Source organism: Vipera ursinii, assembly GCF_947247035.1.
Source record: "Vipera ursinii genome assembly, chromosome: 7".
NCBI classification, from domain to species: Eukaryota; Metazoa; Chordata; class Lepidosauria; order Squamata; family Viperidae; genus Vipera; species Vipera ursinii.
This window is the reverse complement of record NC_139521.1, coordinates 63,847,139-63,863,192: the sequence shown is the minus strand read 5'-3', so window position 1 is coordinate 63,863,192 and position 16,054 is coordinate 63,847,139. Positions and strand designations below refer to the sequence as shown.

Sequence of the window (16,054 nt, the reverse complement as noted above, 5' to 3'; positions counted from 1 at the left end):
TATATATATACTATAATGAGAGAAGCATTATGCCTTGTTTCTTTTCTTTCTCTTGCCTGCTCCTTATTTATGTTTTCTTTTTTTTTCTAGTTGATAGACACTGTTCTTCCTTCTCTGACAAATTCTTCCATCATTATTCTGTATTTATGTTTCAGATTTGGACTGGGAATCAGTTGCAATTGATTCTTTGTATGTCTTTTGTGTGTGCATACATCTATCTGTATGTTCCCTGCTGTATGTGTATGAATGCAACATATGTTTGCAGAAACAGGATAATTTGACAAGACAAACAGAATTATCCTTCCATAAATTAAAACAAAATTAGTGTTGGATATATTCTTTTTTTTATGTAAGCATTCTGCGTCTCTCAAACAGACAGGTCCTAGGAGTAAATGAGAATTAATTGAGGGGAAAAATTACTGAATAATATGAAGCTGTCACTTCAGCTTTTTAGATCATCATTGTAGATATTAGAGATGTTGGATGCATACCAATCACTCAAATGGCTTCAGATCATAAATTTTAAGACAGGGAATTGATCATTTACTGCATGTATTGACTCTGTAGATAATGTCACTATGCTGCCTTGAAGAAGATGTTTGTTCAAACTCATGGTATACTCTCAAATAGAAGCAACATTATTGTTATTTTAGTCATGCAGATTGATTAATCTTGCTGGATAGTAATTTCCAGGCTTCCAGATGTTTCAGTGGAAGAAGGAATAAATATTCACCCATAGATGGCCTTTATATTTTTGCTAGGTTTGGCTGTGGTATGTTTAGTCATTTGTTGCTGAACAAAGCATCCTGGCCTGGTTTACAATTAGCACTAAGTAGTAATGGTTAGTTAGATTCAACATCATGGAAGAAAGAACCTCTGAATTTTAGGTCAGTGGCCTCCAACCTTTTGGGCACCAGGGACTGGTTCCATAAGAGAGGTTTTGCCACAGACTGGAGGGGGTCCTGGTTTCATGTGCTGCCTGCATCCCATGGAGGGGGCTTCTCTGTGTCATGGTTCCAATGCTAAGACCAACAAAATCAGAACTCCGAGGCTAGAGATTTCCTCAAAGAACATGTTTATTGGTTATAAAATATCAGCATTGTCAAAAGTGAAACCAAGTCTGAAATTCCCTCCAAAGAATTACACTACCGTATTTTCTGGCGTATAAGATGACTGGCTGTATAAGACGACCCCCCCAACTTTTGAGATGATTTTCAAGATTTTTCGTCTTATAAGCTGGAAAATCAGCAAGCCCGGGAAGGCACTCCCTCCCCTCTCACTGTGGAGGAAGCAGGGCAGGCTGGCGTCTGGCGGGAGCAGAGCAGCATCACTCCCCGGCTCCTAAGGAGTCCTCGGGGATGCTGCCTCAAGAGGGAAGAACGTCGGGCGGGAGCCGGCAGGGCATTCCTGCACATGCGCGCACTCCCCAGCTGCTAAGGAGTGCTTAACAGCCGGGGAGCACGCGCGTGCACAGGACTGCCCTGCCGGCTCCCGCCAGATGCCAGCCTGCCCTGCTTTCTCCACAGTGAGAGGGGAGGGCGTGCCTTCCCGGGCTCGCTGATTTTCCGGCGTATAAGACAACTGGGCATATAAGACGACCCCCCAACTTTTGAGATGATTTTCATGGGTTAAAAAGTCATCTTATATGCCGGAAAATACGGTATTACAAAGTCAAACTTCCCACCCCAGTGCTATAAAATCAGCTATGTTTTCCAATAGAATAATTTGGCGGGATGTCTAACAAAACGCCCAACCCTCTAAGTTAACTGATAGAATGACCTTGGTTCTCGCGGGACCCAGAATTGTTTAGACTAGCAAAAAGACTCTGCATCCCATCCCTTTTGTGTGTCAACCTAGAATGAACAAGATGGCTTCAGCCAGGTTCATTGTAGAGTTGACACTTTGGTTTCTGCAGATCAGTTTCTGACATGCAATGGCCCAGTGCTGGTCCACAGAGCAGGGGTTGGGGACCCTTGTTCTAGGTTTTGTATAAATGAGATATACAGATCTTGTTTTCAACTTTATTATTAGGGTGTCAAAATTCTCCTTCGATTTCTCAAAAATAATTGAAACTAGAAATTTAAATGATTCTCTACAGGAAACTGTTCTAAGAAAGATGATTAGGGGGCTGGAGGCTAAAACATATAGGGAACGGTTGCTGGAATTGGGTATGTGTAGTTTAATGAAGAGAAGGGTGAGGGGTGACATGATAGCAGTGTTCTAATATCTCAGGGGCTACCACAAAGAAGAGGGAGTCAAGCTATTCTCCAAAGCACCTGAAAGCAGGACAAGAAGCAACGGATGGAAACTAGTCAAGGAGAGAAGCAACCTAGAACTAAGGAGAAACTTCCTGACAGTTAGAACAATTAACCAGTGGAACAACCTGCCTCTAGAGGTGGTGAATGCTCCAACACTGGAGGTTTTTAAGAAGAGACTGGACAGCCATTTGCCTGAAATGGTATAGGGTTTCCTGCCTGAGCAGGGGGTTGGACTAGATGACCTCCAAGGTCCCTTCCAACTTTATATTATTATTATTATAAAGAAGACAAGAGAAATTTGTAAATCATAAAGCTAATACTATACTGCTTATTCAAGGGAATGAGTGCTTATCATAGTTATAACGTTGTCTAGTATTGCCCAGCAATGATATAATATTTTTCATCAATATTTGTCTTGGAATGATAATACCCTTATAAAGCTGTAGTAAAAGCTTCCAGAAGATGTTTCTTGGCTGATTTTGGGTTTGTTTTTTGTGTGTCCTGAATTTTGCAACTAGGGCTAGGAGGGGGAAAAAAAGTCATTTAAAAAAATAAGTGATTAAAATTCAATACTGAATTCAGTCTCCTTCCCTCAAACCTATCCTTTTATTTGCAAATAATTTTCTGAACTATATGTTGGGCAAGCAATTGTGGATTAAAATAAAATAACGTAAAAAGTGATATTTAATAGTATAAATATGAGACCTTCTATTACAGACTATCAGTAAGAAGCCTCTCCTATAAATCAATTAATTGAGTAATGTACTGTATAAGCAGGGATAATATACAATATCCTAAAACAGACATATAGAGAGGTACAAAATAGTTTTCGGTCTCACTGAATCCCTTTAGGGATGCTGCATTAACTCTTTGGTTAATAAAGGCCAACGGGGTGCAATTTGGAAAAAAAATCATCTTCAACAAAGGAATTCTCCTTGCATAGACAGAACTAGAAACCTTTGTTTTAAATTGAAATGGAACAGCGCTATCTCAGGTTTACGTTTACGTTTACGTTTTATTTAATTTATATACCGCCCTTCTCCCTAGGGACTCAGGGCGGTTCACAGGGCATATAAATAAAAATACAGTACTATACAAAAGTTAAAACAAAGATTAAATCAGTGCCCAAATTAAAAAACAATAATGCAATCTAAAATGACAATTTAAAACCCAGCTCCCCCATCAGGCCAGACCAGCCAATTCAAACAAATGGGTCTTCAGGCCACGACGGAAAGTTCGGAGGTCCGATGCCGTCCGGAGCTCCACCGGCAGTTGGTTCCACAAAGCCGGGGCACCCAGGTCACGTGCTAAGGCACGCAAACAAGTAAAACAGGAAACCATAATAAAATAACAAGAATGGGATTTCCTTAGAGATCAAAACTGTTTGGTTAATAGAGCTTTCTATTCCGATAAAAAACTGTGCCATTTTTCTAACTGCAATGTTCCAAATTTATCTTACATGCTTGAACTGGTACATCTAGTTATCATTAAATAACTAAGTTTGTAATAAACAGATTTAGAATGTCTTCTAAATGTCAATTCTATTTACATAATTATCATTCCATCTTGAAGACGACAGGCCTTCAAAACAATGACAATTTATATGACAGGAAGCATGAGGCTTTACTTCTACTTAATTCCATGTGTAGAACAAATCTTGTGGGCTGGCAACTTTAATGAATTGAAGAGAAAATATTTCCAAGGCCCCCAAAAAGGAAAAAAAGAAAACAGCTATGTTCCTATTCAAACTTAACTAATGGACAACAGAAAATGTCATAATGTTTAAAATAAACTTTGGAAGTTCCATAAGGTATAAGATACAATTTGACAATCTTATAGCTTTCTTTCTTTGTTAGTTTCCTTCCCATATTTTGAAAGAACAACACCTGAAATAGTCATGAAAGATTGTAACCAGCTAGCCTCCTCAGGGAGTAAGGCCTCCCCATCTCTCAGAAGTTTTAGTAACAGTCATGTTGGCCAACCAAGTTTTTATCTAATACTAATTATTATTATTATTATTATTATTATTATTATTATTATTATTATTATTATTATTATTATTATTATTATTATTATTACATTCTATATACACATTGTAGGGTTGTGGTAGTGAGGAATAGAAAAGTTGCTGATTCTTCTTCAGGGTTTATCTTTGGCTAACCTTTCTAGATATTCTGTTAAAGTTTGGTCTACTTTTGTTTTAGTAACATGTAGCTAATCAATCATCTGAATCAGGATTTAAAAAAAAATCCTGCAAATTATTGCTCTAATACTTTTTAAAAGCAAGTCCAAATCAGCTTCCATTAGGATATGTGTTTCCTGTAGCACACTGTGCTCTTGGGATATCACAGTTCCTTTCTCATGTGAGGATACTCCAAGGAAATTCTTACCTCCCAGCAACTGAAAATGGATTTATAGAAGATCATTAGCTTAATGTAATTTTTTCATGCACTTAGTCTAAATAGGTTCCCCTGGAAGGGGAATTAGGCTTACAGGCAAGCTTGTTCTGTAAGAGTGCCAAGAAAGCTGCATGCTTACAATCTCCAGCAGTCAAGCTCGCCTTGAGGGGGGGGGCTTTATTTTACTAGTTCTTCTAATAAGAATATTTAAGAATTCAGCGAAAAAGTAAGAAGCCATGCCTACCAGATTTTAATAAGATAAACTCAGATATTTGCTGCTGTCAACAGTAACCTTTCATAGATATCGATAAATGCCATGAAAGCTACAATTTTGGGTTAAGAGATATCAAATTAATGTTGCATAATAGTTGTCTGGCTATACTGTGTCTTTTTGGTAGAAACCTGTAATATTCAGAGAAACCCCTTAAGAAAACCCATGTTCTTCGCTCTATGTTGTCCAAGGCTTTTTTATGAGGTATACTTTGTGTGATGTTTGTTATATTTATTTTCTATATCCATAACAAAGACCAAAATAGCTATGGACCATATGGCCGTGCTCTAAAGACTTGCTTAAGACAATCTTGAATACTTGGGCTCAGCCAATGGGATTTCTGGTTTGTTTCTTAAATAAGTAAAATCTTCTGGAAAATTGAAAGGAGAAATAAAACCCACCTCTAATGACAGAATGTTGCCACGACATTTACGTGCATATGTACAGGTCATTGAAGATTTATCTCAAGTGGGTTTTTACTTTCATGTAATCAGTGGCTATATTTAGAAGATATAAAATCTCTCTCTCTCTGAAAATAGGCAGCCATAATAAACATTCTCCTAAACTTGCTGCATTTTTGGGCTCTTGTTGACTTTCTACCTTTTCTTTTTTTTCTTTTTCTTGGCCCTTTCTTTTGATTAGAAGTATCAGTCTTATAAAAAATAACCCTACTGCGTGTTTGCCAGGAGGAAAAAAAAAGTAGTCATTTTTGCAATCGTGTTTTTTTTTCATTTTAACCAGTAGCTTCCATTCTTCTGCCTTCTTAAACATCTGAAACTTTCTCAGCATCATGACCCCTCTTTTCTATGATATTTTGCAGATAGAGAATTGAATGATTCAATTGATTTCTTCAAGAAGTCCTTGTATTTTTTTTTTCTGAGTGGCCAACACTGAAGAGCAAGTGTGGAAAATTCACACATGCACTTTTTAAGGGGTGGGTAAAGCTTCCAGTTACTAATTAAATTTTCCATTGAAGGGAGTAATTGAGGAGCTATATTAGGAATTATTATCTGAGTAAACGTGACCTTCTAAACTTTCAGATGCTATTACTGCCAGCATCTGCTATAATAATGGATAGAACAACTCCTGCATCATATCAACACCTTTCATGCAACGGAATTCTTTCTGAGAATTGTGACTGCTCATTTTGTCCCAGAAACATTAGAACTGAGAAATTGTTTAATATCAAAAAATATTTAATGTCCTTAATAATGTTGGAATGTCCATCATGTTAATATTCTTCTTGCTTTTAATGTCTTTAGACAGGTTATCTAATGAATGATCCACATTTTGTCTGATTACTACTCTGATGATTTCCAAATGTGTGTTTGTCGTTGAGCTTGGTATATGAAGCAATTTTGTTCTGTAATAAAACTAATTAAAGTAGGCAGCCATCCACACAACACTCCTTAATGAATTATAATGAGCTCATTAATCGAATCACTCTTGCTCAGGAAATCCACTACTAGGACCTATTAAAAGGTATAGAAATATAGAAAGCCTGGAAAAAAATAAGTCAATTAAATATACTTTTCTGTGAATTTTTTAAAAAGTACAATTAAAAGTACAATTAAAAGTAAATTAAATATTTTATCTGAAAATAAAATGTGAAGGGAACTTATTTGCTTTAGGTTGTTTTGAATAACTGAGCAAGAAAAATAAAAGTTTTTTTTTATCTTGGTTGATAGTAGTAAATCATTTTAGATCATTGGATAAACATTAACAGTGTGCATAGATAAATTGAGAATATAAAATGAGATGTATGAAGGAGATGAAGTTATATCTGCTTGCCCAGCTAGTTGTTTAAACAGGCCTTTAGGAAATTAATAATAAGTCTTAAATAAATAAAATAACTTTCCCCTATACAGAACAGTTTCTAAACTCAGTGTCTACTGCATAATAACACAAAAATAGTATCTGGGATCTCAGGATTAATGGTCAAGCAATGATTCCAGGATTCAGTGCTACTTGAAAGAAGGAAATATAGGATCTCCAGTCTGCTTGCAGTTGATGCCTGAAATACTTGTTGATTTTTCCTTCGGTGGTGGTCTTTCCCTGCATCTGATGGGAGCAGGACATTAGTTACTGCAGGATATGATGTGTGGGACCTTCCAATAGACCAGAATGGCCAGAAGCCAATTACAATGAAAGATTTCAAAAGTAATTTGCCATTACTTCCTTCCCAGTTAAGAAAGAATGACTGGCCAAAAGTCACCCAGCAAGCTTTATGCCTAAGACTGACCTGAACTCACAGTCTCTTGTTTTTTAGTCTGGTATCTTAATCACTAAACCAAACTGTCTCCCTCATATTGAAACAATATGATGCATTAATATATCAATAGCACTTAGGCTTATATACCACTTTACAGCACTCTCTGGGCAGTTTACAATTCAGAAGCATTATTTTGCATGTTGCCCCAAACAATTTAATTTTACCAACCTTGGAACAATGGAAGCTGAGTCAACCTTGAGCTCCATCAGGATCGAACTCCAGGCTGTGGCAGAATTTGCCTGCAATACTGCGCTTTAACCACTACACCACCAGGTCTCCTTTATCATATGTATAATAATATAATAAAGAGGAAGAAAAGCAGCCATAGCAGGGAGTGGCGATGACATTCTTCAATCCTTGAATCTTTTCAATTTCACAAATGAAGACAAAACTTTGAATGATTCCATATTTGTGTGTGGGGGGGAAGAGTTGGCGCCCTCTGTAGTATTTTTAAATCTTCTTTCTCCAGATTACTTGCCCTTTGGTAAAACCCCTTTGACCCCCATTTTTTTAAAAAAAATGTTTAAAAAGCAGCTGGCTTCTTTGGTGGAAGTTTGATTTTTTTTATGATACTGTGTCATAGAACGTTGCAGTGCTGAGGCCTTTTCAGTCATCCTACCTTCTGTGGCTAATTTTGAGGAGACAAATTTCTCTGACAAATTTCTGTAGCAGAATTCATATTTCACAGTGTTTTTTTTCCCCTCACCTAAATAGGAATCTATGTTCTTACGAAGTCTTTCTTTTCCCCTTTGCTTTAAAAGCTTTCATAACAAATTGTGATACATTTGACAGTAATGGCTAAGAGACAACAGGCTCTGAAATTGCAACCTGTTCTTCACCTCAGATTTTCTAGTATTTGTTATTTTTCAGTTCTTTCAAAGGTAGACATACACTTTCCTGCTCATCCCAGCTGCTTTTTGATGGAGATGTTGCGAGATTGTAGACAGTGTCTCGGCTCATATACACATAAGTGTTTCTACACATTTCACTATATTCTTACTCTGTTGTTCAATGGTGATAGGTTATTGGGTGATATTTATCTTAAGTATTTCTTCAGGAAACTAAATGATTTGTCACTTTTTTTAAAAAGAAAGAAAGATATATTTCGTTAACAGTTTGCAAATCCCATACAGTACAATAGTTTAGACAAATGAATATTAGTGTGCATGTTGCGTTGTTAACCTCTGAGAAAAGTAGCTCAGCTTATTTAGCAGTCTAATAATTCTATTGTCATGACTTATTCCAGACATGTCAAACACAAGGCCCGGGGGCCAGATCTGGCCCGCAAAGTGGTTTCATGTGGCCCGCGAAGCCATCCTGGAAACAGTGAGGGAATGGCCCCCACTGCCTTGGCCCTGGCCCAGAGACCCTCCTTCCACCAGAGACCCTCAGATCTGTCCCACTCCTGCCCAGGCCCCCATAGGCACCCTTGATGCGAATGATGCAGAGCTGGCCACGCCCACCCAGTAGGCCATACACACTCTAGCCACGCCCACCCAGTAGGCCACACCCACCCAGGCCACACCCACCCGTCCCCCTGAGGGCAACCACAATGCTGATGCGGCCCTCAATGAAATTGAGTTTGACACCCCTGCATTAAACAGAAGTCGATGTCCTGTTTGCATAAGATTTGCTACAGATCTTTGGATCTCATGGCTATTCCTGTGAGCCACTCTTTCTGTGAACTTCTCTGAATGCAGAGGACAACATTTATTGGCAGGGGCCTATTATGCCAGAGATAACAATTGAGTAACAGTAAAAAAAACAAAACCTTATTCCCACTCCTCTCTTTCATAACTAATTTCTACTAATATCAGAGAGAGAAATGGCTTTAAACAAGTGATTTGGCTTAGCTTGGCTTAGTTTAATGGGAAGTGGCAGTTGAATACATGATATATCCCTTTCCTTCTGGGGTAATTCAGGACTGAAAGGTCTATATAACATAGTACTGTTGGGCTTTGGCATTCTCTGTTTTCTGTCCAATAGCAAATATAAATGGTATTTGAATATACAGTAGGTAGTCCTTGCTTAATGATCATAATGACTGGCAAGTCTGTTGCTAAGTGAGACATTGTGATTGTGACAGATTTACAACCTCACTATCATCATGGTCATTAAGCAGATTGCTTACAGTTATTAAGCAGGACATCATATGATTGTGTCTTATGATTTTACTGCTGGCTTCTACATTGACTCTGCTTATTAGAAGCTGACTGAAGCACACAAATGATGATCATGTGTCTACAGGATTCTGCAATGGTATAAATGCCCACCTCCTGCAAATTGCCTGAATCTTGATTACATGACCATGGGAATGTTACAAAGGCATACGTAATTGTGGAAACAAGTCTTAAAGTTACTTTTTCAGCACTGACATAACTTGCTGAAAAGGATGGTTGTTATGTGAGGTCTATCTGTATTCAAAAGGTATAAAAAGGTAAAGGTTCCTCCGCACATGCGTGCTAGTCATTTCTGACTCTAGGGACCAGTGCTCATCTCCATTTCAAAGCCAAAGAGCCAGCGCTTGTCCGAGGACGTGTCCATGGTCATGTGGCCAGCATGACTAGACACCAAAGGCCCACGGAACGCTGTTACCTTCCCACCATAGTGGTCCCTATTTTTCTACTTGCATTTTTACGTGCTTTCAAACTGCTAGGTTGGCAGAAGCTGGGACGAGTAACAGGTGCTCACTCTGTTATGCAGCACTCGGGATTCGACCCACCAAACTGCTGACCTTCTGATCAACATGCTCAGCGTCCTAACCCACTGAGCCACCACGTCCCTTAGCAAAAGGTATAACTATATTATAAAATGACATAGATTTATGAAAGTTTTAACTGTTGTGCCTTCCCATAATAATTTTGGGAATTAAAACTTGTTGATGGCATGGAATCTTCTCAGATAGAGGCCTTGCTTATTCCTCTTAAAAAATACAATTAAGTGGAAATGCATTCTATTAATACGAATAGCAATCGCCTTTTCCGAGAATGGTTTTTTGGAGATAGAAGAATTGGGAGCCGGAAGACAGAGTCAAATGCAACATCAGTTTGGAATCCACCCCCCTCCCATGAATTCTATTGACTCTAATCTAATGCCAATTTGCCTTGACTATCAGTAGATCAGATTCTTGCATATAGGTAGTATGTAATAAACATAAACATAAACATAAACATAATAATAATAATAATAATAATAATAATAATAATAATAATAATAATAATAATAATTTGGAAGGGACCTTGGAGGTCATCTAGTCCAACCCCCTGCTCAGACAGGAAAACCTATACCATTTCAGGCAAATGGCTGGCCAGTCTCTTCTTAAAAACCTCCAGTGTTGGAGCATTCACCACTTCTGGAGGCAGGTTGTTCCACTGGTTAATTGTTCTAACTGTCAGGAAGTTTCTCCTTAGTTCTAGGTTGCTTCTCTCCTTGACTAGTTTCCATCCATTGCTTCTTGTCCTGCTTTCAGGTGCTTTGGAGAATAGCTTGACTCCCTCTTCTTTGTGGCAGTCCCTGAGATATTGGAACACTGCTATCATGTCACCCCTCACTCTTCTCTTTGTTAAACTACACATACCCAATTCCAACAACCGTTCCCTATAGCCTCCAGTCCCCCAATCATCTTTGTTGCTCTTCTCTGTACCCTTTCTAGAGTATCGACATCTTTTTTACATCGTGGTGACCAAAACTGGATGCAGTATTCCAGGTGTGGCCTTACCAAAGCATTGTAAAGTGGTATTAGTACTTCACTTGATCTTGATTCTATCCCTCTGTTAATGCAGCCTAGCACTGTGTTGGCTTTTTTGGCAGCTGCAGCACACTGCTGGCTCATATTGAAGTGATTGTCTACTAGGACTCCGAGATCCCTCTCACAGTTACTACTATTGAGCAAGGTACCACCTATACTATACCTGTGCATTTGATTTTTCCTGCCTAAATGTAGAACCTTACTTTTTTCACCATTGAATTTCATTTTGTTAGATAGCGCCCAGTGTTCGAGTCTGTCCAGATCCTCCTGTATTGTAAGTCTATCTTCTGGAGTATTAGCTATTCCTGCCAGCTTGGTGTCGTCTGCAAATTTGATGAGTTCCCCATCTATTCCCTCATCCAAATCGTTAATGAAGATATTGAAGAGCACTAGGCCCAAAACAGAGCCGTGGGGCACCCCACTACACACTTCCTTCCATGTAGATGCAGTTCCATTGAGGACCACACGCTGAGTACAGCCTGTCAGCCAGCTACGAATCCATCTGGTGGTGATGCTATCTAACCCACATTTTTCTATCTTATCAAGTAGTAGGTTGTGATCTACTTTATCAAATGCCTTACTGAAGTCCAAGTAAATTATATCTACAGCATTACTCTGGTCCACTAATTTTGTCACTTGGTCAAAGAATGTAATAAGATTTGTCTGGCATGATCTGTTTTTGACAAACCCATGTTGACTTTTAGTGATGACTTTGTTTGCATCAAGGTGTTCGCTGATTTGTTGTTTGATTATCTTTTCCAGAATCTTCCCAGGTCAGGCTGATAGGTCTGTAGTTTCCTTTTAGTGCTTTGAACTCAAATCCTGTTCCTGGTTACTTGCACCTGACAAATTCCTTATCTGTCATTAATCCCAGTGTTTACAGAATTTCAGAATGCTGACATACTATATATGTGAGTTAGTTTGCAAATCTGGTGGGTTCAATTATATGATCAACAAATCAGCTTACTTAAAAGAGGGATCTCAGTAGTTCTTTATGAAGGAAAAGAACAGGAAAGATATACCAAAATGTTGGGAGACAAAGAGAGATCGTTCTTGAAATGCAACAATACTTGGAATATGACTTCTTACATTCTTCAGTACATATAATGTACCTGTAAGTTCCTGAATTTCTGGTGATCCATTCCTGCCTTGAAATAAAGCCTGGCATTGGGAAATTAAAAAAAAAAGAAATTATACCAGTGATGTAGAGGAATGAAGAACCCTGGAAGAGGGCAGGCAAAGCTGCCTGCATAGAATCTTAGATCAAAGCACTTTGCTTTGCAAAATATTATGGCAAGTTCCACTTGCAACTTTTTATCACAGATTTTATTATGTTCCCTGTTAAATAAACTAATAAAGCTGCTTATGTTGATAACTTTCCGGAAAGAGGAGATGACCTGAAAACCAAGCAACATTGGCTGTGTAATTAGACACACCCATCCACAGATCACTGCAGGGGCTTAAAAGAATTACACGCGAACGAAATGGACTTAACACATAGGGTTCCGTTCACAGTTTGGTTTACATAATATGCTTGTATGTCAGTGGCAGTAAGTTACAATATTTATATTACCAGCAGAATATGTTATTAGAAATATCACACATGAAAAGAGAGCCCCGAGATTCATTACTTGGATGTAATTATTTGGCACAGTGTGACATTGTCTTTTCTTGTGAGGAGCAGGGGGAAAAGTGCTAAGCCCTTTGTAACATCTCTTTTGATGTTATTATAGGATATCACGAAAGATGAATGCTTGACTCTGAAACTGCAACTAAAAGAGAAAGATGAACTCATTTCCCAACTTCGCGAAGAGCTGGTAAGTGACGAGCAATGTTTGTTTCTTATTTGGAATTCACTAGACTTGATAAGGTTATTGGCTGGGGTCAATACACAAACAAACAAACAGAGGTTGGCTGTGTGCTTACATTATTTATTTATTTATTTATTTATTTTATTTTAATTCCATTTATATCCCGCCCTTCTCCGAAGACTCAGGGCGGCTTACAAGCTTAGAACCATATTAATCACCTCCTCCTGATTTAGGCAGATTTTGTAACTGAGAACTTGTCAAGTTCTGAAAGGGCAATTTTTGCATGTAACTCCAAGGAGGTTGTTTGTTTTAGAAGCCTACAATGAAAGTTCCCTTTAATGCCTGATATAAGACAAACCCCAATTTTCTGTGCATTTTACAATGCAGATATTTTGATGATTACATAAGATATACTGATTTACCATTACTGGTGTTTCTATTGATATAATCATTCTCCCCTGCTCCCACTGCAGGAAACACATGAGTATACAGAGTGTAAATTTCAGTAGCTTTTCAGGTTTTCATACAACAGTGTACACTTCACACTTGCTGCTAGTAAAATTGTTAAAATGACTATCTATAAAAATACTGAAATCTGGGACTGAAACAAGAACAGAAACTATAAAACTTTCTTATGTTTCGACCAACTGCTAGGTATTTTCCTCTAATTAAGAGAATTTATTGGTACGCCTGTGTAGGTTTATGCTAAATATCAGAGTGGTTTTCAGTATGTGAGAGGATACATTGATTGCTCATTTTTATTTGGAGAGGAATCTTAGTGAATAAAATATAGAAATGAATGAATGAAGGTCTATGTCCTGCATGCATTTTATTTTTATTTTTATTTATTTTAATTCCATTTATATCCCGCCCTTCTCCGAAGACTCAGGGCGGCTTTACAAACTTAGCATGTATATACTTATGAGTGTGTACATGTATGTATGTGTGTACACACACACACACACACACACACACTAAGTGCAAAAAAGAGGAATGGGTCTTGGGAGGAAACTCTAGAGAAAACTTAATAGAAAACATCCCACTTTCTATTGATTAAGATACCATATCAGTGGCTAGCAAGGATTATAAAATGTAGCATATTAAATAGAACAATTTATTGTGTCTTTCTTAGTAAAACTCTGGGAAATTAATGCAAAATGGTTCAGAAAATACTTTCTATAAATATTTGGGAGTTTGATTTTACCTTCATCAGGCTACATCTGGAATGTATTCATTGATGGAGATGTGACACTTAAGAATTTGTTATGATTTTGAGGATAAGTGAATAGTAGCTGAGGTCTGCTGAACAGTATCTGTCAAATAGGAGCCATGAATTATTAAGTAAAGCAACTACATCAATGGAAATGAGACGGACAATGCACTTTATCCAAACTGGACAGTTAATTTTCTTTTTCTTCCCCATGGAGCAAATACATAGTTAGATCTTGATTTAAATATTATTGAGTTGGTTATAAGAGTGTTATGCCAATCTATCTTTAACTTATTTTTCTGTTGTAAAATGTCACAGATTTTTGTCTTAGTAAAAAGAGAAAAAAGGCACGTTTGGTCTCAGTATCTTTTCTACTGAGTGTCTAAGGCTTACAGAGACATATTTCAAGGCATGTTTGGTGTTGAACTTCAAAAACTTTAAATGTGTATCTGATATACTAATGACATAGATGAAACCATCACATTAGGAGCAATTATTGACAAAAGTGAAAAAAGTACAGATGAAGAATTAGCCAGAACCCATTTTGAATGTATGAATTCATGAGTTGAGTTGATTCAGTTTGAATTTGCACTTCAGTGAGCTGAGCAGTTTGGCGGGTCGAATCCCGAGTGCCGCGTAACAGAGTGACCGCCTGTTACTCGTCCCAGCTTCTGCCAACCTAGCAGTTCAAAAGCACGTAAAAATGCAAGTAGAAAAATAGGGACCACTACGGTGGGAAGGTAACATCATTCCGTGCGCCTTTGGCGTCTAGTCATGCCGGCCACATGACCACAGAGATGTCCTTGGACAAGTGCTGGCTCTTCGGCTTTGAAACGGAGATGAGCACCGGCCCCTAGAGTTGGAAACAACTAGCACACATGTGCGGGGGAACCTTTACCTTTACCTATGAGCTGTGGCTTTCCTTCTATCTCCCGGGATCACATTTTAAGTACCATTTATTCAGAAATTTTGAACATTCAAAAGTGTTCACAAACTTTCCAGCACTGTTGTATGTGGTGGTTTGAGGTATGTGGATCCATTTGCTTAGTTATTTCTATCTGCTTGAACGGGATAGGAGTTTTGTGTCACAGTTAGTTTCTCCAGAGACATACAAAATATCTTAGACTGGACAAACTGCATTCTCATTATATCTAGGATAATCTGGCTGGATTTCAGAGCCATTTGTGATTATGACCAGTCCTCAAATTCTGGTCATCCCAGTACCCAGCAGTCAAATGATTATGATCTGGGCACTTGGAAACTGGCTAGCGCTTACAATGGTTGCCGCATCCCATGATTATGTGATCTTGCAACCTTCCCTAGCAGCTTTCCTCAACTAAAGTCATTGGGGAAGCTGCCAGAGAAAGTCATGAGTTGCTTGGGTAAGTCTTCCCCATCTGCACATCCTTCTTGAGCCTCACTGCACTTGTGTAATGTCTCCCCAGCCTCTCACCCACCTTTCCCATCTGCTGCAGCTACCTCAGCTCCCGCACTTATGTCATGCCTTCCCTGCCACACCACTTTGTGTACCTGTCTCATATGGCAGCAACTACCCATACCCTTTTACTGCTCCTCAGTGGCCACACACACACACACACCCTCTCCCACTTGGGACTTGCGAACCACCTGGGACTTGCAAATTCCCTCAAGCTTTCCTATTGATTTTGGTTGATGAAATCCAGCAGAAAGCATTCAATTACTCATTTAAGGATAGGAATGGGGTTTGCAGGAATTACTACTGCTAAGTGATGCCCTCATGTGATATTGTGTGTTACAACCATATCATTTAGCAATGGAAGTTCTAGCCCCAGTTGCCATAATAACTAGAGGAGTCCTTATACATTTTTTTTCTAGTGTTATGCAAAATTTATCCTCATGGCAGTAAGTACGTATTTTAATAAATTAAGATTGCTTATCATATTCTGGAATTGTAACTACTTTAAAAACTTGGTTACATTTCTAATTTGATCCTACAACTCCCTAAATAGTGCTATATATGTATTTCTAATGGTTATGTGGGGGTTTTGAACATTCAGCATATATCCCTTCTATCTTGTGGCATTTCCAGTGTTTATTGCTTTATGA

The 16,054-nt window shown here is 38.3% G+C and overlaps 1 protein-coding gene across 3 annotated transcripts in view; it reads left to right on the top strand.

Moving 5' to 3' along the window:
- Positions 1-16,054, top strand: part of CCSER1 (coiled-coil serine rich protein 1) — a 770,064-nt gene that overhangs the window by 393,959 nt on the left and 360,051 nt on the right. For all 3 annotated transcript variants that reach the window (XM_083367020.1, XM_083367021.1, XM_083367022.1), the window contains exon 8: positions 12,682-12,765. In XM_083367020.1, the coding sequence (XP_083223146.1) occupies positions 12,682-12,765 (84 nt within the window). The remainder of the gene's footprint in view (positions 1-12,681; positions 12,766-16,054) is intronic.